The sequence below is a fragment of the Haliotis rufescens genome, unplaced genomic scaffold (genome assembly GCF_023055435.1).
Source record: "Haliotis rufescens isolate VD_foot unplaced genomic scaffold, xgHalRufe1.0.p SCAF_13, whole genome shotgun sequence".
In the NCBI taxonomy this organism is placed as follows: Eukaryota; Metazoa; Mollusca; class Gastropoda; order Lepetellida; family Haliotidae; genus Haliotis; species Haliotis rufescens.
This window is the reverse complement of record NW_025963813.1, coordinates 37120959-37145998: the sequence shown is the minus strand read 5'-3', so window position 1 is coordinate 37145998 and position 25040 is coordinate 37120959. Positions and strand designations below refer to the sequence as shown.

Sequence of the window (25040 nt, the reverse complement as noted above, 5' to 3'; positions counted from 1 at the left end):
GCATTCTCCAAGATCCATTATATGAAACGATAAGATGCCAATTCTAACAACATGTTCATGTTAGTATTTATATAGAAACATCACCAAGTTGGCAACATCTGCATTCAATGGAAACACCGACATTCAAGCTCGTCTTAGTGTAGGAGAGGGAGCCCGCGATACGATGGACTCATCGCGTCATATGTCATGTGACTTATGAGATTTCATGAGTCCGCAGATTGGTTATCTGTTATGAAATTGATTGTAATTACTGCTAAGCTGCACCACTTGGGCAATTCTGGAACATGACAGATTCATGTCAAGAGATTGGATTAGATGACAGGAGGAAGACACTTGGTCCAAGAGGCGCTGCGTGGTAGCAAGAACAATCGGCGATGAATGCTGTGACATAACATTTGGTTTCATAGTGTTTGTTTGTTTGTTGCTTAACGCCGCACACAGCAATATTCATGCTATATGACGGCGGTCTGTAAATAATCGAGTCTGGACCAAACAATCCAGTGACTGACATCATGAACATCGATGCACGCAATTGGGATCGATGACATGCATCAACCAAGTCAGCCAGCCTGACCACCCGATCCTGTTAGTCGCCTTTTATGACAAGCAAAGTCGCCTTATATGGCAAGCATGGGTTGCTGAAGACCTATTCTACCCCGGAATCTTCACGGGTTTTGTTTCATAGTGATGCTGGGGACCTTTGTAATGTCACGATGATTGGACTACTACAATACAAAAATGAGAGTCTGTATATACGTGTTGGTTTGCAATTCCTGCGATAGATCAGAGGCAACTGCAGTAACTCCCAGACTTTGGAGTTTTGTCAGTATTGAGGTATGTCAATAAGACAGAAAACTTAGGGATGCATTCCTAGTGTACCTACGTAAAAAATATAGTGTCTATCAGGAGTTGATATTTCATCTAGGAGCAGATATAAGTTGCAGTAAACAGTCGCACAGTGCTGCCGATGCCACCATTCTAATGACCAGCTGATGCCAAAGATAAAAATAGTCACATCCACACTGTTCAATAAAGGTGTGCCGTTATCAAACAGATGATCTCTTCACAGAAGAATCATAATCATACATTTTTATGCTGGAACACTGTGTGGCACTTTGTTAAAACAACACACAAACCATCAATCCTGGCCAATTATACATACAAACAGTTCAACAGGGTCATTAACAAATATATTGCCGTGTTTTCAAACATATACTTGCCCTCTGGACAAACATCTTGCCTCCCATATGTATATATAAAATACACTATGTAAATATATTGTCATTTCATACACATTGATAGTTATATCATTCTGTTTCGATTATAGGTAATCTAGGAACATTTGGATTAAAAAATAAGGTCATTGTAAATGTATTGCACAATTTATAACAATATAATCTTTTGAATCACCTGGGGGAACACACGGGAGGTAAACACCTGGCAAGGCGGGGACTGACGATTGGAATTTATATTCGACTGGGGGTGGGGGAAGGTTAAAACAATTATTTGTTCCAGATATTACTGGAAAACAGTAAAAATAACTCTTCACTGGACGTGCTGGATAACAATAGGCTGTGATTTAATCAGAAATTCCTGCAACCCCTTCCCCCAGAAAATAAAATGGTGTGTTCCTTATAGAGTCCCCCATCGTGTGGGAGGAATGGACAAAATGACCTCGGCAAAACAATGGCCTGGAGCGGACAAACCATTGTCATCAGGGTCTGGGAGCCAAACCACAACTATGCACCGGATCCTGGCAGCCAGGGGACAAAACTCTGTTTAATATAGGATACATGTAGTACATAATGGAACAGGTAGATGAAACTTGATGTCCTCATGGCAGGTCACGTGGAAGTTGTTCATGATTCACATGTTATCAGCCATGATCACGTGGACACTATCCATCATTCACATGTTATCAGCCCAGATCATGTGGACACTATCCATCATTCACATGTTATCAGCCCAGATCATGTGGAAACTGTCCATCATTGACATGTTATCAGCCCAGATCATGTGGAAACTGTCCATCATTCACATGTTATCAGCACAGATCATGTGGAAACTGTCCATCATTCACATGTTATCAGCACAGATCACGTGGAAACTATCCATGATTCACATGTTATCAGCCCAGACCATGTGGACACTATCCATCATTCACATGTTATCAGCACAGATCATGTGGAAACTGTCCATCATTCACATGTTATCAGCACAGATCACGTGGACACTATCCATGATTCACATGTTATCAGCACAGATCACGTGGACACTATCCATGATTCACATGTTATCAGCACAGATCACGTGGACACTGTCCATCATTCACATGTTATCAGCCCAGATCATGTGGAAACTGTCCATCATTCACATGTTATCAGCCCAGATCACGTGGAAACTATCCATGATTCACATGTTATCAGCCCAGATCATGTGGACACTATCCATCATTCACATGTTATCAGCACAGATCATGTGGAAACTGTCCATCATTCACATGTTATCAGCACAGATCACGTGGACACTGTCCATGATTCACATGTTATCAGCACAGATCATGTGGACACTATCCATCATTCACATGTTATCAGCACAGATCACGTGGACACTATCCATCATTCACATGTTATCAGCACAGATCACGTGGACACTATCCATGATTCACATGTTATCAGCACAGATCACGTGGACACTGTCCATGATTCACATGTTATCAGCACAGCTCATGTGGACACTATCAATGATTCCCATGTTCTCAGCCAAGATCACGTGGAAACTATCAATGATTCACATGTTCTCAGCTAAGATCATGTGGAAACTATCCACAATTCACATGTTATCAGCACAGATCACGTGGACACTATCCATGATTCACATGTTATCAGCCAAGATCATGTGGAAACTATCCATGATTCACGTATTATCAGCCCTTATCACGTGGAAACTGTCCATGATTCATTTATCAGCACAGCTCATGTGGACACTATCCATCATTCACATGTTATCAGCCCAGATCACATGGACACTATCCATTATTCACATGTTATCAGCACAGATCACGAGGACACTATCCGTCATTCACATGTTATCAGCCCTTATCAGATGGACACTATCCATCATTCACATGTTATCAGCACAGATCACGTGGACACTATCCATTATTCACATGTTATCAGCACAGATCATGTGGACACTATCCATCATTCACATGTTATCAGCACAGATCACATGGAAACATCACTATTGTGGAAGTTACGGTAGTTTCGAAATCATTTTCCAGTCCCAAACATGTACTTCCAGCACAAATTACTCTTGTTCTTCGCATGTTTCGTGTTATACATTCTTCATGCCAATTGGTAAATCTATGTTAATTTTGGGTTGTGTCGAACATCAGATAATTCAAATATTGAACCTTTTCTGTTTCCATAGTAACAACTGTCCAACAAGAGTTTATGCTTCCAAGCTGATCTGCCATTGTGTCGGGTTGTGATGGTTATTTACAAGAACCGATATTGTTCATTCTAGCAGCAAACACAATCTCATCTGTGACACGATTCCAGTTGAACACTCGGACAGATACCCGTGAATAGCTCTCAACGACGACTAGTAGCTGACCCCAGAATCAACACATCCTCAGATCTGTCCTGAGGTACCCCTGAATCAACACGTCCTCAGATCTGTCCTGAGGTTCCCCAGAATCAACACGTCCTCAGATCTGTCCTGAGGTTCCCCTGAATCAACACGTCCTCAGATCTGTCCTGAGGTTCCCCTGAATCAACACGTCCTCAGATCTGTCCTGAGGTTCCCCTGAATCAACACGTCCTCAGATCTGTCCTGAGGTTCCCCTGAATCAACACAACCTCAGATCTCTGTCCCGAGGTAACCCTGAACCAACACATCCTCGATTCTGTCCCCAAGAGCCCCTGAAGGAACATGTCCCAGAGTGTCAGGAGAAAGTCCTCAGTTCACAAGTTACACGTGGACATTATGTTCTCGTTGTTTGTGTTGGTTGTTTACAACTTTCTGAAAGGATCTCGACTGATGAGAGATTTCGCGAAGTCTGACTGCGACCTGCAACCAAACCAAGTCACATCAGCAAGAACATCATGACATAATCCAAAATGGGATGGTATGTCTTCATCAACATAATGTTATATGGCAATGTATTTTATAGTTTAACAGTGATTGTAGCTGTGATGCATTTCTGTTGGGATTCGGTAGACACTCATTGCATTGTGTTTGGACAGTGATCAGTCATCAGGAAGTTACTAAATTCAGATGCTATACCGTGGACGGTGATAGTATGTTATGGAAACTCCTTTAATGTTCTAGTGCTGATGAACAAGTGAGGGCACTGTGTGGAACTTTACAGTGGCTGGGAAGGTTGGATATAAGGGGACAATAGCATGTTTACGTATCTCTCATGCATTTCATTTCGGAACCAGCTTTCATGTGAGGATCACTCATCATCCCTGATTCCCTGCCTAGCCCATCACTGTTGCCGCTGGGTCAATATATGTTACTATCACTTACTTTTGCTATCACTACTGTATTTTTGCATTTGATTTTGGTACCGACAACTGCCATCATATTATATACTGCAATTGAATATTGTACAACCACTCTATTGTTTACTGCCATTGTAACACACTATAGGTTCTTTTACGTCCAGTTTTCCAGGTTAACATAATGTTTCACTTTGGAAACCACCAGGCAACAGTACCCAGAACTGCAGCATGGCTCTGTTACCACCGTTCTTGATATTACTGAAGAGTGGGTGAGCAAATGTTTAATACCACACTTAACAATATGAGTTCCATTTCTGCCATCCTGCCTCAGTTATTTCAAATATAGAAAAGCTGGTTGGTTTATTGTTTAACGCCGCACTCAGCAATATTACAGCTATATGACGGCGGTCTGTAAATAATCGACTCTGGACCAGACAATCCAGTGATTGAAATCATGACCATCGATCCATGTAATTGGGATCGATGACATGCATCAACCAAGTCAGCGAGCCTGACCACCCGATCCCGTTAGTCGCCTTTTACGACAAGCATAGTCGCCTTTTACGACAAGCATAGTCGCTTTTTACGGCAAGCATGGGTTGCTGAAGACCTATTCTACCCCGGAATTTTCACGTGTCCCAATATAGAAAAGATAAATATCTGAAACAGATGTGCAGCAGGCAATATTGTGTTTGATATGACAACTACAGAGCTCCAGATAACTTGTTGAGAAATTGAGGTTTTACTCTAGGGTTTCTATTTTAATTGGGTTATTAGATTTTTTTTGGGTAGCTAATATTTTTTCACTCATCTACTTATCAATCTTTTGGGTTTTTCCCAAAATTTGTGAACATTTTAAGATGTAAAAAAATGAAATAAAATTTTAGATGTATATAATTGTTCTAAATATATAGGCTTGACCAGGAAAGTAAATTAGCTCGTAATTGTGTTTCGGAAATTAGCTCCTTTGTATGCATGCTGAAAAAGCTTCATTGGGTATTTACGCAAGCTGTTTTTATACATTTGAGTTTTTCATTTAACGCATGCGTTTCTGAATGCAAGTTAATAAAAAGTAATTGTGTCTTGAATATGTTTTGGGGGTATTTTATGCAAATACGCTGCTTATCTGTTGCTCTGCAACTAGCAGACCACATTTCTTCTGTTACAGTAAGGCCGTACCAGTTTAAAGGGGCACTGATCTAACGCATTTCCCCGGACTGATACGCAACGCAACTGAGCGTGACCAGAGACTGCAAGTACAGCTAAATAAACTTTGGAGGCTGGAGGCAATATTTGTTTTACGCATTTTTGAACACTGATTGGTTAACTGTGATCTATAAAGATTTCGACAAAGGGCGCATGTTAATTAATTTCTTCAGCCTAAACAAACAGACAAAAAGAACGGTGGAGCTCATCGGATGTCGTCATTTGGAAATACCCCAGGCTGTTATAGTTTAATATTAAAAAAAAGTATCCATGCAGTGAAAGCATTTTCGGATTTCGGATTGCGTCGATAATACGATTACTACTCCCTTGATGTCATCCACGTTTTCTGGTATAACCCTACACTTGTGTATTTGTCGTCATTCACTTGATACTCAGTTAATGAATTTATTACAGGTACAATTAGTGGTAGCACTACTTAGATTACCTGACAAAGGTTCCCATTTGGCATTTATTGTGTCTGGGGTAATTATTCAATCTAAATCCAGGTTTGAAGTGAGGTGAAATTTGTGTTATGTAATATGCACGTGGCAGCCCAGCAAGAGGTGAATGATCAGTTGATTTACTTTTTTTTGTAAATCAACGGATCGTTCCTAGTCATCAAACGAATAACAGGAAATACGTTGATTGATTAATCACTGTTATCTTGCACAGTGGATATGTCAAAAGTAAGAGTTTACATGTCTAGGTTTACTAAAACAAAGGGAATACACTCATATCATGGCGTGAAGTGCTGATGTAAAAACAACATACTTTGTTCAAAGGGTTAACTGATAATACGTTGATTGATTGCTCATTGTTATCTATCACTCAATGGATTGTTTTAGGAACCGTGGACGTTATGAAAATAGTTGTCACGTGGGCTTTCTCAGCCGACCCTTGAGACTTGACACCTATGTGAAACACCTATGTGAAACACCTTTGTGAAACACCTGAAACAATCTAAGTGATCAGTTGAGAAAGGAACACGGGTTATAATATTCCGAAACGATGTATATCTTGATTGTTACAGAGACACGTGACATCGAATAGGTTTCTTTGTACAGCTGCAGACGAGTGGGATATTGTTCCTTTGTGTGGATATTCACGGATACATTCCTCGAACAAGGAAGCTGCCTAAAATTATACACATAAATTTTGTAGGTTGTAATTATTGTATTTGCATTTTGTTTTCCTTCATTTACTGTAGCATTGAACCGATTCGTTCTTGTTCCTCTACGTCTTGGTTGGGAAATTCTTCAATGCGCGATAGACGTTGTTTTCACAAGTCTTTTCCTTTGTAAGCGTGTATATATTACCGTCATTTTGTAAAATGTGTTTCTCTCTCAATTTATAAAATGTGTAAATATTTCAGTCATTTTGACTGAAAAATCTGTCCAGATTGACTAAAATTGATTAAGACGATCAAAAGGGCCTAAAAACATCACAACAGATTATTATGAAGGTTTAGAAGCCAAACAACATAGAAATGTACTTTTCAAAGTAACATTTTCAGTCTCTTGGTGATGACATTAAACATCAAAATGTTTGGAATTCGCTATCATAATAATACAGATGGAAATGTTTTTAAGTCACTTTGTAAAATAACTGAATATTTAGGCGTTTAATAAATTTGAAAATGTTACAGATTTTGACAGTAAAAAAATATACACACTATAAAAAAAGCAATGCTCAGATGAAATATGTTCTTTGTGTTGCAAGTCAAAATAGTGTAAACGAAAATCGCAAAATTACCAAGCTAGTGACTTATCAAAACTTTCTAACCTTTACTGATGCTACCCACAATAATACCTACATTTCCTTATTATCTCGAAAACTGTATTTCGTTTTGTTGATCAATGTGATGATACGCCCTTATTACTACCCTTAAAAGTGACTAATATGCTTACGAATGGCGCAGCAGAGGTCGCGAACTAGTTTAGATTTCTGCTATACATCCGGGTACTCACTGGGAAAAAACAATAACAAAGGCAACAACCAGTCCAGGGGGAATTGCTGTAGATCAGTGCCCCCTTAAACGTAGGTCGAGTCTGTGGCTTCAACACTCTCTCAGCATCTCTACATACAAGACAGAGTTACTCCTGTCACACCAAGCTCCTACCTGTTTAAAAGTGGGTCGAGTGTGTGGCTCCTGGCTCCAACACTCTCTCAGCAACTCTACATATAAGACAGACTTACTCCTGTCACACCAAGCTCCTACCTGTTTAAAAGTGGGTCGAGTGTGTGGCTCCTGGCTCCAACACTCTCTCAGCAACTCTACATATAAGACAGACTTACTCCTGTCACACCAAGCTCCTACCTGTTTAAAAGTGGGTCGAGTGTGTGGCTCCTGGCTCCAACACTCTCTCAGCAACTCTACATATAAGACAGAGTTACTCCTGTCACACCAAGCTCCTACCTGTTTAAAAGTGGGTCGAGTGTGTGGTTCTTGGCTCCAACACTCTCTCAGCATCTCTACATATAAGACAGACTTACTCCTGTCACACCAAGCTCCTACCTGTTTAAAAGTGGGTCGAGTGTGTGGCTCCTGGCTCCAACACTCTCTCAGCAACTCTACATATAAGACAGACTTACTCCTGTCACACCAAGCTCCTACCTGTTTAAAAGTGGGTCGAGTGTGTGGCTCCTGGCTCCAACACTCTCTCAGCATCTCTACATATAAGACAGACTTACTCCTGTCACACCAAGCTCCTACCTGTTTAAAAGTGGGTCGAGTGTGTGGCTCCTGGCTCCAACACTCTCTCAGCAACTCTACATATAAGACAGACTTACTCCTGTCACACCAAGCTCCTACCTGTTTAAAAGTGGGTCGAGTGTGTGGCTCCTGGCTCCAACACTCTCTCAGCAACTCTACATATAAGACAGAGTTACTCCTGTCACACCAAGCTCCTACCTGTTTAAAAGTGGGTCGAGTGTGTGGTTCTTGGCTCCAACACTCTCTCAGCATCTCTACATATAAGACAGACTTACTCCTGTCACACCAAGCTCCTACCTGTTTAAAAGTGGGTCGAGTGTGTGGTTCTTGGCTCCAACACTCTCTCAGCATCTCTACATATAAGACAGAGTTACTCCTGTCACACCAAGCTCCTACCTGTTTAAAAGTGGGTCGAGTGTGTGGCTCCTGGCTCCAACACTCTCTCAGCAACTCTCGATATTGAGGCATGACCTCGTTGGAACTCGGAATATCTGGCCGCCGGCCACTCGTCACTGCCTCCATCACCTGGCAACACACAGTACTCTGGTTCACATCGTGAAACATTGTTCAATTTGTGAAACAACACTGATAATTAAAAGGACACTTGATCAACATTGTGATGTTAGGAACCGTCTCAAAAGTTCTAGATTAATGCACTGTATAAGAATTATTATTAATTACTTCAGCGTATGGATTTCAAAACAGCCATTCAAATACAATAAACAACAACCATTTCTTTTGAAATCAAGTGGTAGACTTGAAACATTTGCGATAATCCCTCATATAGTGACTCTCATAACAATAACAAAGCAAAACGTTGGAACAATGTACGCTAGTGAGATATCTTGCTTTGTCTGGTATGATACAACCTTGCTGATCAAATGTGTTTTATACTTCGGTAAGGTGAGGTGAGGTGAGGTGAAATAGGGCTTAACGTTGCTTTCAAAATTATTGCACTTATATAGCGACATGCAAGCTTGTGTGTGTGTGGCTGCTTGCACTAGTCCAGACTAATGCCAATTTTATAGTGCTAGCCCAATAGCCTTTTGGTATGACGCGACCGCAGATTGAATCTCGGACCTTCCGCTCTCTGGGCGGATGCTCTACCACTTGACCACGGAGGTGGTCTTTATACTTCAGAAGTGAAATTACTTTGTTATTGATAACTGAACCCAGAATTTGTCTCACTCTCAAGCAACAATTGATAGGATAGCTATTTCTAGAGATGTGTCTTCAAATCGGGCTCAAAACAACGCCATAGCGGTGAAAGGGTCCGGGGTTTTTATGACGACAGAATTGCGAAAAACTACCCTGGATCACTGAGGATGGGTGATACAAACCTCTTGTTCTGTTTGAAGGTCATCAAAGGGGTCGGCACACACAATGATCTCCCACATGATGACTCCAAAAGAGTACACGTCGCACGCGGTAGTGATGACAGCGTCGTCCTCCTGGGCTGTGGGGTGGGTGAGGAGCTCTGGAGCCGTCCACCGGAATGTAGCGGGACATGCACTGTACTGGCGCTGACCTGGAGACAGGAACCTCTCATAACCATGGTAACAGGTCAGTGTTTTTACATTCTGTTTTGGAATTACAGCTATTCTCAATTTTACTCTAGGACATGCAGTGAAGGCCACGACCCACAGCAAGATGCAGCCACAATACATGTTTGTAACCATTACTTATGTTTCAGCATTCTACCTTCCGAACAACTACTTACAGTTGGATAAAGTTACATAAAATCAGACCGCACTTTCATGCCCACTGCTTTTCAAACTGTTATTTACCAACTTCTGGTTTAAGTAAGATAGTATTTCCCTGACCAATTCTTTAAGTAAGTAGTATTTCCCTGACCATTTCCTTAAGGAACATACTACTTCCCTGAAGATTTTTCTAAGTGAAATAGCACTTAATTATATAAGTGAGTAAAAATGTAACATCGCATCGGCATGATTTCAGCCATATAGCGACTCATTAATTAAGATAGTACTTACCAGATTACTAAACTTAACATGAGATAGTACTCGCCTGATCATTACTTAAAGTAATGAAGTACTTCCCTTATCTTTATAGTACATAGATAGTACTTCCCTGTTCACTACTTAACAAAGACAGTACTTTCCAGACCACTACTTACAACAGCAGTCATCATTTTGACACTCCTGTCTGACTGGCTGCAACAGTTTCACCAGACCAAAATCAGCCACCTGCCAATAGAAAAAGTATAGTCAGAATCGGATATAACTGAAATACTCCCACATCATGCTGACACTCTGTGATATAACTGAAATACTCACACGTCAATCTGACGCTCTGTGATATAACTGAAATACCCCCACATCAATCTGACACACTGTGATATAACTGAAATACTTACACGTCAATCTGACACTCTGTGATATAACTGAAATACTCCCACATCAATCTGACACACTTTGATATAACAGAAATACTCTCACATCAATCTGACACACTGTGATATAACTGAAATACTCTCACATCAATCTGACACTGCCTGATATAAGTGATCCACTGTTCAAAGTAGCAGTAAACCCAACTAACTCACTAACCTTGATGACATCGTCTTGCAGCAGGAAGAGGTTGGCACAGCGGAGGTCGCGGTGGATGATGGGGGGCTTGGTGGAGTGCAGGAAGGCCATGCCGTCGGCCACGCCGTGACACTGAAAACAGAACATGAAATCCTCGTCATCTTATCTTTGGACTGCGATAATTGACAAACGACACCTTTTTTAACAATATTCAAAGCCAGTATGTTTAAGGATTGAAGATGTATTTGTTGACGTTCATCAGCTGATGAAAACAGTGCCTCACGTGAGCAAATTCCATGATGCTTTGAATGGACGCTTCATTTCATATACATTATCTGTTTGGCTTCAAAGCCTGCATCATTTATAGTGAGTTAGTGAGTGAGTTTGATTTTACGCCGCTTTTAGCAATATTTCAGCAATATCACGGCGGGGAACACCAGAAAAGGGCTGAATCATTTCTAGCCTGAATCGATGTCGCTCTCAGTTTTCCCAAATGATTTTTAATGTTATTTTTAGACATTGAGGAATCCCCCTAAAGTAGTTTTGTATGTCTCCGCTCGATTGACATACTGATGTTCATCAGGAAATGAACGACAGCCTGGTAGTGTTTATCTAGGCAAGGTCACCCACAACTGTCAATATTTTGTAAATGATACGGCTGTGGTATTACTGACAGATGTTATTTTCTATAACAGACAACTTGTCAGTTGTATTCTCCATCAAACGCAGCCATTTTTTACATTTATTGTTTCCTGGCTACCTGGGGGTGGTCGGGTAGCCTAGTGGTTAAAGCGTTCGCTCGTCACGCCGAAGACCGAGGTTCTATTCCCAACATGGGTACAATGTGTGAAGCCCATTTCTGGTGTCCACCGCCGTGATATTGCTGGAATATTGCTAAAAGCGGCGTAAAACCATACTCACTCACTCACTCCTGGCTACCTGAGCCTGCATCTGAGAATGGAGACAAGAAACACAAAAATCACATTGATGGCCTGAAGCAGACTCTTATGGCTGTGAGTCGTCTCACCATCTTGACCCTCTGAGGCCATGTGAGTTCTCTCCCCTTGTGTTTGATGACATCCTTGAGACACTCGCCGTTGACATACTCTGTGATGATGTAGGGGTGTTTGCCGTCAAGGCAGAGGCCCACCACTGTCACGATGTTCTTGTGTCGCTGTCGGCTACAACACAAACAACACCTTATACTCGTAGGGGGAATATGTAGAATTGAATTGGGCTGGGACGAGTCCAAATTTACTACCCGGCTACCCACACCCCTATTACTCGACCCTACCCGGGTACCCGCTGTTGGTGTTAAGAGATAGGGGGAATATGTAGAATTGAATTGGGCTGGGACGAGTCCAAATTTACTACCCGGCTACCCACACCCCTATTACTCGACCCTACCCGGGTACCCGCTGTTGGTGTAAAGAGATAGGGGGAATATGTAGAATTGAATTGGGCTGGGACGAGTCCAAATTTACTACCCGGCTACCCACACCCCTATTACTCGACCCTACCCGGGTACCCGCTGTTGGTGTCAAGAGATAGGGGGAATATGTAGTATTGAATTGGGCTGGGACGAGTCCAAATTTACTACCCGGCTACCCACACCCCTATAACTCAAACCCTACCTGGGTACCCGCTGTTGGTGTCAAGAGATAGGTACAAAATGTCTGATTGGGAATATTTTGACAGTAGCCCTGGCAAAATGTATTTAGAGACATGTTTTCAACGATGTGGTCATGCATACACTGAAGCTGACTGAAGTTTTAGCTTTGTTCAAACATACATAAGTTATGAAAAAATGCGAACATTAGAAACTTAAAATTTTCGTGTAACCATGTAGTTATATAGTGAATTTTTGTCATTAAACAATATATCACGTGACTAACCATGGGTCTGGGTAGTCCTGTGGGCACCCGGGTCCTACTCAGTACCAACCCGACCCGAGTACCCGAGTTACCCGTCCCAGCCACGGTATTTAACAGTCCAAAGAAAATTGCAAAGTGTGTCACAGCTTGACATGTTATTCAGGTTAGGTATATTGTTTTTGAGATGGACAGGTTGAAATTAGACCAGAGATTTTGCTTATTTTAATATATTTCGCTTAAAAATTAACACTGCTCTCGGCAATATTCCAACGACTAGAAGGCAGCCTGTAAATAATCGAGTCTGGACCAAACAATCCAGTGATTGATATAATTATAGGCAGATCCAGAGGGTCCGGACGCCCCCCGCTTTCAAAACCAAATGCATTATGTTGGAGGCAGTAAAATTGACAGAGAGGATTTTGATATTTTGGAACCCTCGCTTTAAAAATACTGGATCTGTAATGATAATGAGCACTGATCAACACCAACAGGGTACGATGACAGGCAATCAACAAGTCAGCGAGCCTGACCGCCCGATCCCGTAAGTCGCCTCTTAAGACAAACAGTCGCCTGTTACAGCAAGCATGGGTTGCTGAAGACCTATTCTTTACGCGTCAGGGAAGGTAAAGGTACAGTTATGCCAAGCACCAAGAATCTCCATGTGTACTCAATTAAATGTCAAGCTATTTAAATAGTTGAAAGTCAGATAAGCTGCTTCCAGGCAACTGGCATTGTCTTCAAGTAGTTGTTAGGAATTGCAACTTGCGTCCTGCATACGGTACAGTGTAATTGTCACACCTTGATGTTGACAACAGTTAGAACACAAACAAATGCAAATAGTTTCCAGGTTCTTATTTGTATTTAGATAAATCATTTAAGAAAAGTGTTCAATAACAAGGCCAATACTTCGCCCTGGCCGAGTGAGTGACTTAGTTGGGTTGAGTTTAACGCCGGTTTTAACAGTATTCCAGTTATATCACGGCGTGTCAGCTTAATGTGGGAGGAAAGCCCGAAGTGATGCAGGTTTAAGACATTTACCACTTCGGTGAAACCCACGAGCACGGGTATGGTGCTGACAAACCTAGAAACATAGAACTGGGATTCGAACCCACAATCATAGGTTTCTGGCGTGCCCAAGGGACGCAACTCTGCACAGCGAATCGCGGCGCCTTAGACGACTGGGCCAACCGTGCCGCCTGTTTACTCAAAGGAAAGGAGGTAGTTAATCCTTGGCTATGATCTGCTGTAAGTGTAAATAAATAATATTTTTGTTTTTATTCGTGAGACACATCCTCGGCATGATCAGTGGATTAATGTTTTTATGCTAAAGTAACTGTAAGACATTTGAGAGACAACTCAGGAGACGGGGTCGCTGAGTTTCAGTCAGAGCGCTTCCCCTTGTTTTCTAGAAAGCTACTCCTGAGCAGGATATTTTAAACTATTCGGCTTTACTTCAGTTTTTAATTGTATTAAAAAGGAAGAGTACTGTGTGTCTTTTAATCATTCATGTGATGTCACGTGCCTTATTCAGTTCCGGAAATTGTCTTAAACTTTAAGAGTGAGTGAGTGAGTGAGTTGGGTCTAACGCCGCTTTTAACAGTATTCCAGTTATATCGCAGCGTGTCAGCTTAATGTGTGAGGAAAGCCCGAAGTGATGCAGGTCTTAGATGTTTACAACTTCGGTGAACCCACGAGCACAGGTATGGTGCTGACAAACCTAGAAACAAAATCGGGGTGAACCAGGATTCGAACCCACAATCATAGGTTTCTGGCGTGTCCAGGGGGCACAACTCTGCACAGCGAATCGCGGCGCCTGACAACTGGGCCACCCGTGCACCCCTTAAACTTTAAGAAAGTTTTGTATCTTGTGAAATTGTTTGGCATGTAGATAAGGAATTATAAGACTTAAAAAAATAAAAGAATTGGTTCTCAGGCAATGGCTTTTGAAAATATCATGCCATTGGATAACAGATGTGTAACCAAATAAGCAGTTGTGTACAATCAGCCTGGGAAAGGGCCTCCCTACATAAATGTATTCCCTGATGAGTAAAATACTGGAATACTGTATTGGACTACCCTTGGACTTGGAATATTTAAGGATTATTTATACTTTTTTTTAAAATGGAAATAAAAACTAACCCTGTGGCAAACTTTATGGCATAAGTAAAAAAATATCAATAAAATCTAAATACGAGTCAATTTCTTGTTCTAAAAAGTGTCTATTTAAAAGCATAAGTCTTCATATTCCTCTTGTTAATAATTTGTTTAAGGAACATTTTTGTTTATTTTCAGGTGTTTGTTGTACAATAAACAGTCGTAGCTTGTTGAATTTGCGAACAACATTAAGCAGAGGTCAACTTGATTTCAATATTGTATTAATAGGTAGTTGTTGATTACAACATGAAGTTCCAAACAATAATCTTGATTCTTTATTCTTTTCTTATTCTTGAGTCTCATGTACAAACATTAGATTGACTGTAACAGACAAAGGATTTCAGTGAGTATATGGCTTTTGAATTTCCTTAATTTACACATTAACTCATAATACAGCAGTATTATACTAGGTTGGGCTAGTTTACTTTACAAAGGCATGAACATTTAACAATAAAGTAAATTACAACACAAACCTGGAAATTGCACTAAGTACATAATAGTCCAATAAAATGTACAGAAACAATGCCTTAACTGCACTAAATAAACAGGAAGCTTCATATTTCATATACCTTTCATAACTTTAGGCCATGAGAATATTTATGAACAAAGTTGAAGTCTAGGGTGTATTTCCATGAGCAAAGTCTAAACCAGCCACAAACCCTCAATTATGAAGAATTAAGTTACTATGTATGGTAGAAATTAAGAAGATGCATTTATAAACAAATTCCTATTTATGAATTTTCAAATGAGTGAATAAATGTGGCTTACCATTACCTTAGACCTCACTGGCTCCTAGCATGACTTCCTCATGCATGCTGCTCAAAGCACATGGTGACATGACCACACCAATCTGTGCTTATCTCCCTTCTTATCAAGGTTGATGTAAAATTGGCACATGATCAAAAAATGAAACATAATACTCAAACCCAGGAAATTAAATAAACATCCTAACCATAACAATTATTTAATATTGTATACTGCTGTTGTTATATGTAATACATAATTTGTGGAAATTCTAGAAATCAGATTTCATACCTCCTTAACAAATTAAGCTATCATAATTGATAGAAAAAAGAAATATATATTTTGACCATTACAAAAGTTCCACGGCGATTGCATCAGAACATGATTTCTATTCACATATACCGTACAAACCGACAGCTCAACACCAACCAAATTCATCACTTTCAAGCGATATTAATAAACCTTTCATAGTCTGTGCGCATGCATTCCACGCTGTTGGCTAATCTGCTATGTGCACTAGAGCATGTTATTAATCACATAGCGGCATTCTGTACAAACCTATTTCAACAACTTTACATGATTATAATGAGTGAGTGATTGAGTCGGGTTTAACGCCGGTTTTAACATTATTCCAGTTATATCACGGCGTGTCAGCTTAATGTGGGAGGAAAGCCCGAAGTGATGCAGGTCTCAGACGTTTACCACTTCGGTGAAACCCACGAGCACGGGTATGGTGCTGACAAACCTAGAAACATAATCGGGGTGAACCGGGATTCCAACCCACAATCATAGGTTTTTGGTGTGTCCAGCGGTAGCGAATCTGCGGAGCGAATCGAGGCGCCTTAGACAACTGGGCCCCCCGTGCCCCCTTACATGATTATAATACAGATGTAACTGTTAGTGCAATTGGAAGAGTGAATATCATCCTACCCCATTTTTTAACCTGGGGATGAAATTCTCTAGTGTCAGGATGATTCTCCCTAGGGAATTTGAACCCATACCAGTGTGTTTAATCCTATTCTATACTATACTCTAGAGTAAAACTTCCCCTGGGATAATATTTAGGTAGGATATAATCCTTGCTTACACAATCACCTCTGTCTGTTAATCCGCAATGTGCATAGACCATAATGTCTACTCACATACCATGTACGGCGTCAGGAAAGTACCAGATGCCTCAATCACTTACCTGTCAAAATCATTGCAAGGAGAGTACGTAATCCCGCTGACATAGTGGAGTACTAATTAAAACTCCAGGCAAACTCCAATAATGTTACACTCCACTATATCAGTTCTATTTGAAACTTGCTAATAATATTGGTCGACTTAAAAACACTGCATTTTGCATATATACAGAACCATTATATTATACATAGCAATTATCTCCCTTTACCTCTCTCTCTCTCTCTCTATATATATATATATATGCACACAAAAAATTGTCAGCATCATCTTTACAAAATTTGTTTTGCTTTGTATATTTAATCAATACAAAATTGTTTATTCTTTGGAAATCTCATCAATACAAAGCATAAACATGCTTGTATAGCTGGGCTGTTTTGCAGAGGGAAGCTGTGTGTTGTCATTACAAACACAATAAAGTAGCTGTTACCCTATTCGACGTAATAAGCGCCCCGCTCTAATAAACGCCCATAGCGACATTTGCTAAGATATTGGCTAGTGAACAATCCCAATTAGCACCCCTTCCGATTGATCAATGTTCACAAGACTTATTTATTCGCATATAATACGCACTCGTGTGTTATATATATGCACCCTTAATTATGGGCATTTAATTCTGGAAAAATAAATCTGTCGTACATAAACATTTCAGGCTGTCAGCATAAACCACGAAATTTATCTTTCAACTCTGTTTTTTTCACCGAAATAACATTCTAATAAGAGCCCCCTATTTATAATTTTGAGAGCGCCCTCGGCGCTTGTTACGCCGAATACGGTATCCATCAACGTTTCCTGTGTCTTCATGTTCTTCCAACTTCTAAATGCCTCTCAAAGACTTCACCCTTACAAACACAGCTTTCTTAATGCTAAAACATGCAGGACTTTTCAAACGCCACATGGAATTAATATTTCGTATATCAGAATGTATTTTTCTTTACACAAAAATTAACCCTCTGTGCCAACAGTTCAGTTGAAAGAACAATTCATTCATTGTTTCCATATCATTACACAGATATTGTCTACCATATTGTCCTCCATTGTCACTTCCATTTGACAGAATGGTAAGTCGTTGTATCCTAGCAACAGTCTGTATTTCTAAAATCCAGACATGAGATGCAGATATATCCCAGTTTGTGTAACCTGTATTCTACATGTGCACACAGACAGGGAGAGTGTATCAGCTGTTATCAGAGTAAATATCCGGCTACAGATTAATGGATCATGTTGCTCTTTCACTCTATTTGGAGATTTCCATGCCAATATAACCTGTACCTTCTTGATTACTGTAAATCTTGAAATTAACGAGCGTGTGAATTAAATGCAAAAAATGCGATTGGTCTTTGCTCGCATTAATTAACTTCGCCTTTATGTCTCCAAATGGGGAGTCACATTGATATTGAGTCCTATTTTTGGCTTGGGGTCAGCAGTCGTATTATTTTGGAGACGCATTAATTTCCAGATTTACAGTATACAGAAAACGTTACTATTTTGTATTTCCTCACCTTGGAAAGATCACCCTTCAATAACAATACACTGGGAAACTGTACTCTACAACTAGTCTACTCTAGTCTTAGATGGAGAGACCCGTGAAGATCCGGGTTAGAATAGGTCTTCAGCAACCCATGCTTGCCGTAAAAGGCGACTATGCTTGTCGTAAGAGGCGACTGACGGGATCAGGTGGTCAGGCTTGCTGACTTGGTTGATGCATGTCATCATTTCCCAATTTTACTTGAATATTTCAAGTCAGTGAGTTTTGAAATTGCTCAAACACGTTTGAAATAGAGAGAGCATATATATATGGTAATGTTTGTGTATTATGAATGCTATGCCACTCAACATTTGCTAAGGACCAAAATACATGTAGTCATCTTTAGTCAAAGGTGTGATCCTTACCAAACATTGAGTAGTATATTATGAACACAATTTTATAGTCTATGGTCAAATCATCAGCAATGACAATATTCACACGCCACTCTTGTACCACACTGAATGTAGATCATGTGCAAAGTTTAAGTGAATAATGAATTATATACTACACTCATCTGAGTTAGATACAGATTTTATTACTCTTGTGAATTCAAAACGTGTTTTAGTCGCTTACACTCGTTAAGTTTTGAAATACTCTCATGGTAACAAAAACTACATCTAACGGGACTCGTTTAGTAATCTACATATCTCTCTTTTATGATAATAAATCTGTTTTGAGTCTGATTTGAGGCGTGAAATAGATGGCCAATCAAATGGCACACATGAGCAAAAGAAGTACTGTGCAATTGGTGATGCTAAGAGAAGGGGATACTGACATTTTGCAAAAGGAATCTATGGTTGCGAGTTGGTCCTGGATATTTATCGAGGATCTAGGAATTAAGAACACATTTTCACAAATGGACCCTGTGGAGGTTTAAAGGCAGGATCCCAGCACCTGGTGCTTGTCGGTAGAGCTGACTAACGTGAGCTTTGTCAAATCCTGACCCCCACACTGAGACGTGTAAAACTCATTCACTCACTCACCTGTGAAACCACACCTCACTCTTCATAAACTCCATGGTTGCCTCGGTAACCTGGTTGCCATGGATATTGATTGTCAACCTCTTGACAGCAACCGTCATGTCCTGCCAGGTGGCGATGTGTGTATCCCCGAAGATTCCACCTCCAAGTCTGCAATATAAGCATCATAGTAAGTACGCATACTATTTTCCTGAAGGCAGATTGCAGTAAATAACAGTCTGGAAAGCAGTGTCCATGAAAGTCCTCTGATTTTATGTAACTTTACGCAGCCACAAAAAGTGGTTAGGAAGGTAGGCATAGCAAAACAAATGGTAATAGTGCCACAGTACAATTGGTTGAAAAAGGTGGTTGTGGGATACGAAAACCCTCGAAGATATTCTGGACTTTTCTGTTTTTACTCAATCCTAAATAAGTGGTGGTAGGGCAGCCAGTCCGTCAGGTGTTTCCTTGTCAAGCCTAAGGCCTGGGATCAATTCCCCACATGGGTACTATGTGTGAAGACCCCTGCTGTAATATTGATGCATATAACGTGACCTAAAACTATATAGTCACTCACTCACAATTACAACAACCTGTGTCATTCTGCTTGGCGATATGGATACAGCATTAATAATTAAACAGAACTACACTTAATTTGTTTTTTAATTTGTCAGCATCTGCTAACCAGGCAAGTTTACTTGGCCATCAAGCATATGACCTCACACACTGCATCATGGCATCATGGCATCAAAAACTGCATCATGGCATCAAAAACTGCATCATGACATCACACACTGCATCATGACCTCACACACTGCATCGTGACATCACACAATGCATCATGACCTCACACACTGCATCATGACATCACACACTGAATCATGACATCACACACTGCATCATGACATCAAAAAACTGCATCATGACATCAAAAACTGCATCATGACATCACACACACACTGCATCATGGCATCACACACTGCATCATGGCATCAAAAACTGCATCATGACATCACACACTGCATCATGACATCACACACTGCATCATGACATCCCACACTGCATCATGGCATCAAAAACTGCATCATGACATCACACACTGCATCATGACATCACACACTGCAACATGACATCACACACTGCATCGTGACATCACACAATGCATCATGACATCACACACTGCATCATGACCTCACACACTGCAACATGACCTCACACACTGCATCATGACCTCACACACTGCATCATGACATCACACACTGAATCATAACATCACAAACTGCATCATGACATCAAAAACTGCATCATGACATCACACACTGCATCAAGGCATCACACACTGCATCATGGCATCAAAAACTGCATCATGACATCACACACTGCATCATGACATCACACACTGCATCATGGCATCAAAAACTGCATCATGACATCACACACTGCATCATGACATCACACACTGCATCGTGACATCACACAATGCATCATGACATCACACGCTGCATCATGACCTCACACACTGCATCATGACCTCACACACTGCATCATGGCATCAAAAACTGCATCATGGCATCAAAAACTGCATCATGACATCACACTGCATCATGACCTCACACACTGCATCATGACCTCACACACTGAATCATGACATCACATACTGAATCATGACATCACACATTGCATCATGACATCACACACTGCATCATGACATCACACTGCATCATGACATCACACAATGCATCATGACATCACACACTGCATCATGACATCACACTGCATCATGACATCACACAATGCATCATGACATCACACACTGCACCGTGACATCACACACTGCATCGTGACCTCTTCCACTGCATCATGACCTCACACACTGCATCATGACATCACACACTGCATCATGACATCACACACTGCATCATGACCTCACACATTGCATCATGACATCACACACTGCATCATGACCTCACATACAGCATCATGACATCACACACTGCATCATGACCTCATTGCATTCCACAGCATGTCTGTCCAGTCGTGAGAGAATAATATTGATCACTTTTATATCTTACACTGAGGCCAATGAGGTCTTTGCGAAGTGCTGTATGCACAAGGTGATCAATGATATATAAACTAAAAACAAAGCGATTTCAATCACACAGCATCACACAACTCTTTACACCTGAAGAATGTCCAAAGTCCTCAATATGTTTCAATAAAACTAAAATGGTGATGCAGTCCTTTCCTCGTTGCATTGCACTTAGCACCGACTAATACCACAAAGATTGACACAATGAAACACCAGTACGACACAACAGTACTCCGACACAACACAACAAATCAACAAAGAATGCTCCTCTCAACAGTTGGGATCTCCATGAAGACAACAAGACACCCAGTATTGTGTAGGACAGGGGGGTCTACATAGGTCATACACTGCACCATCAACCAGCCCAGTAGGTCAGAGGACAAGGTCTTTAGGACAAAGTCAGGAGCTCTAATGGGGTGGGGTGGGGTGGGGTGGGCGAGTGGTCAAAAGCACCAGGCTAGCAAGCACCAAGACTGAGATCCCGCTAGTAACCAGGTTGTTATTCAGCCTATGAACCAACAATGTTTACGTGTCTTTACAGCGTTGTGACTAACCCTGGTGTACAGTATATACCCTGTATACTCAAAAGAACCCACTCATCCGTGGGTAGATCACCAGAGAGTTGAAACATGAATACGTACATACACCCAAAATACAAGTGTCAAAGAATGGGGTGTCACCCTGGGCAAGTAACTTAGTTCAATTCTTACCTTAACTTTATTCTTTTATAAATTTTACACCAAACGCTAAGTACCAGTGAAAAAGATCAGTGAAAACGTAAATAATTTCATCCATTGCGCCATACTTGACACTGCCAGATGTAACTAATTAGTGTGCCAAGTATTTGGCCATCCTGTCTTTGAAAAAGATGGTTTACGCACCACAGATAAGAGAACATGCATATCAGATACATATCAGATTGTGAGCAAGGTATCGTGATACGTATCGGATCGCACCGTTGCTTTATCGTCCAAGCCCTAGTTACTGTGTCTCTGTTTGGAATGGTCACTCTTTCAACCACTCTTTCAACCATTCTTTCAACCACTCTTCACCAGTTGAGCTAGTACCCCTGATTCTCCGATCCTGTAGTGACACAATGAGGTCAATCATTCACTACCTGACCCGATCACCTGACCAAATCTCTCCACAATGCTGATGCTAGTTCAGTGTTTATCACAACAAGACATGCAGCAGTTGTGAAATCAATTCCAATAAACATGCAAGCAGTCCGACAGTTGACTCAAACAACCGTACATCAAACAGGAAGTTGTGTCAAACATCAACAACAGCCACATATCTCACAACTCTGAGTACACGATGAGCAAAACATGGATGCATGAATCTCCATCATGGTGAGAGTTCCCAGCTAAAGAGATACATCCGGCAACCAATCTGCTGCTTACTACAGCATCTGTGTTGATGGTGCATCAAGATAAACACATCATCAGCTAATGCTCAGAGAAACGCGGTTAATCAACGTTTGTATTTCAACAAGAGTTTGCCACAAACATTATCCCCCGCCCCTGTTTCAGAATTTATGACATAATTAAATCTAAACAAACCCTAACCTTTTTTAACCGAGGTGGAACTTGTTATGGAAATTATAAAAAAACAAACGAACCCAACCCTCACAGAACCTAAGTCCATCTTGTTGCCATGGAAACGTAAAAAATAAAAATGTCTAAAATTGCTCAATAGCAAAAGGCACCAGTTCAGCATGTACCTGACAGACCTGCAAAGTTTGATGAAAAAATATTGAATGGTTTATGAGTTATGCTCCGGAAACGAACCCTACCCTCACAGAACCTAAGTCCATTTTGTTGCCTTGGAAACGTAAAAAATAAAAAATTCTAAAATTTCTCAATAGCAAAAGGCACCAGTTCAGCATGTACCAGACAGACCTGCAAAGTTTGATGAAAAAATATTGAACAGTTTATGAGTTATGCTCCGGTAACGAAACTTTGTTGGGCGGGGGATAATAAAAGAAGTGTTTCCATTGGGCAGATCTAAATTAAGGAGATTTTTATTCCAAAGCATCTCACTACCAAACAACCCGCCTCAAATCATTTCTCATCTTGATGAAGTAACCATAGTACTACCAAACATTAAGTACACAGAAGTCTTGAAGAGGTAATAAAACTTATAAAATACAAAATGTTCCTATTCAGAAACAAATATACTTCCTCTTAAATACCATTCAATGAACATTTGGACAAGATTACTATTGGCTGGTTGTTTAACAGCGCTCAGCAATATTCCAGCTATATGACGGCGGCCTGTACATAAGTCTGCACAAGACAATCCAGTGATTGATATCATGAGCATCGATCCACACAGTTGGGATCAATGACATGCATCAACCAGCGAGCCTGACCACCTGCTCACGTTAGTCACCTCTTACGACAAGCATAGTCGCCTTTTACTGCAAGACCTACAATTCAAAATGATGTTGAAAAATACAACCCAACAAAAAACTTGATTTTGTGTCGTTATAAACAAAGGATTGCATAAATTGTTCTCAACAATGAAGCAATGTGACATCATATCATTTGTACTGACTAACTTAATGGAAATAAGTGGCACTTGGTCTTAACGTAATAACATGACCGCCACATGAAACCCAGTAACTGTAAGTGAGACACACAGACCCATCCTGTAACCACACATTGTACCCATGTCGGAAATCAAACCCAGGTCTTTGGCGCGACCACCCAGCAATAGAATCAGAGAGCTCCTCTACAGTCAACAGACAACATTTGATGTATCGCATCACAGCCTTTCTACTGAGATACTACATCATGCGTTTCACAACAACATAAAAATCTGGGTCAACACTGTGGCCTTGACCCAAGCAGTGAATGAGGAAGCCAACAAGGGCATGACGACAAGGGCATGAAGACAACTTCATGACACCAATTGAGGACCTGATGACACCATGCACTATAGAGACTCCAACACACAACGGCACGTGAATGTATCCTAGCTCAGGCCCTTGGTCTAGTGTGCTTTGATGCTGTGCTGCATACTGACTTTTAAATCCACACATGGCAAATCACTTCCCCTTATTATCCCCCTACTCCTTTCATCATTCATACTTCTGTAGTAGCTCCCCCTCCCTCAACACAACACTACCTCTGTCCATGTTCCCCCCCCCCTCAAAATAACACTATCTTTGTCCTAGCTCCCCCTCCCTCAACACAACCCTACCTCTGTCCTGGCTCCCCCTCCCTCAACACAACCTCTGTCCTAGCTCCCCCTCCCTCAACACTACCTCTGTCCTAGCTCCCCTCCCTCAACACAACACTACCTCTGTCCTAGCTCCCCCTTCCTCAACACAACCTCTGTCCTAGCTCCCCTCCCTCAACACTACCTCTGTCCTAGCTCCCCTCCCTCAACACCACCTCTGTCCTAGCTCCCCCTTCCTCAACACAACCTCTGTCCTAGCTCCCCCTCCCTCAACACAACACTACCTCTGTCCTAGCTCCCCCTCCCTCAACACAACACTACCTCTTTCCTAGCTCCCACTCCCTC

At 41.0% G+C, this 25040-nt stretch overlaps 1 protein-coding gene across 1 annotated transcript in view; it reads right to left on the bottom strand.

Moving 5' to 3' along the window:
• Positions 1-570: 570 nt before the first annotated feature.
• LOC124152564 (probable serine/threonine-protein kinase drkC) overlaps positions 571-25040 on the bottom strand; it is a 65718-nt gene continuing 41248 nt past the window's right edge. The window contains exons 8-14 of the mRNA XM_048394517.1: positions 19445-19591; positions 12007-12160; positions 11001-11111; positions 10568-10637; positions 9771-9958; positions 8827-8955; positions 571-4074 (exon numbers count right to left, since the gene is read on the bottom strand). Coding sequence (XP_048250474.1) covers positions 3976-4074; positions 8827-8955; positions 9771-9958; positions 10568-10637; positions 11001-11111; positions 12007-12160; positions 19445-19591 — 898 coding nt within the window. The 3' untranslated portion in view covers positions 571-3975. The remainder of the gene's footprint in view (positions 4075-8826; positions 8956-9770; positions 9959-10567; positions 10638-11000; positions 11112-12006; positions 12161-19444; positions 19592-25040) is intronic.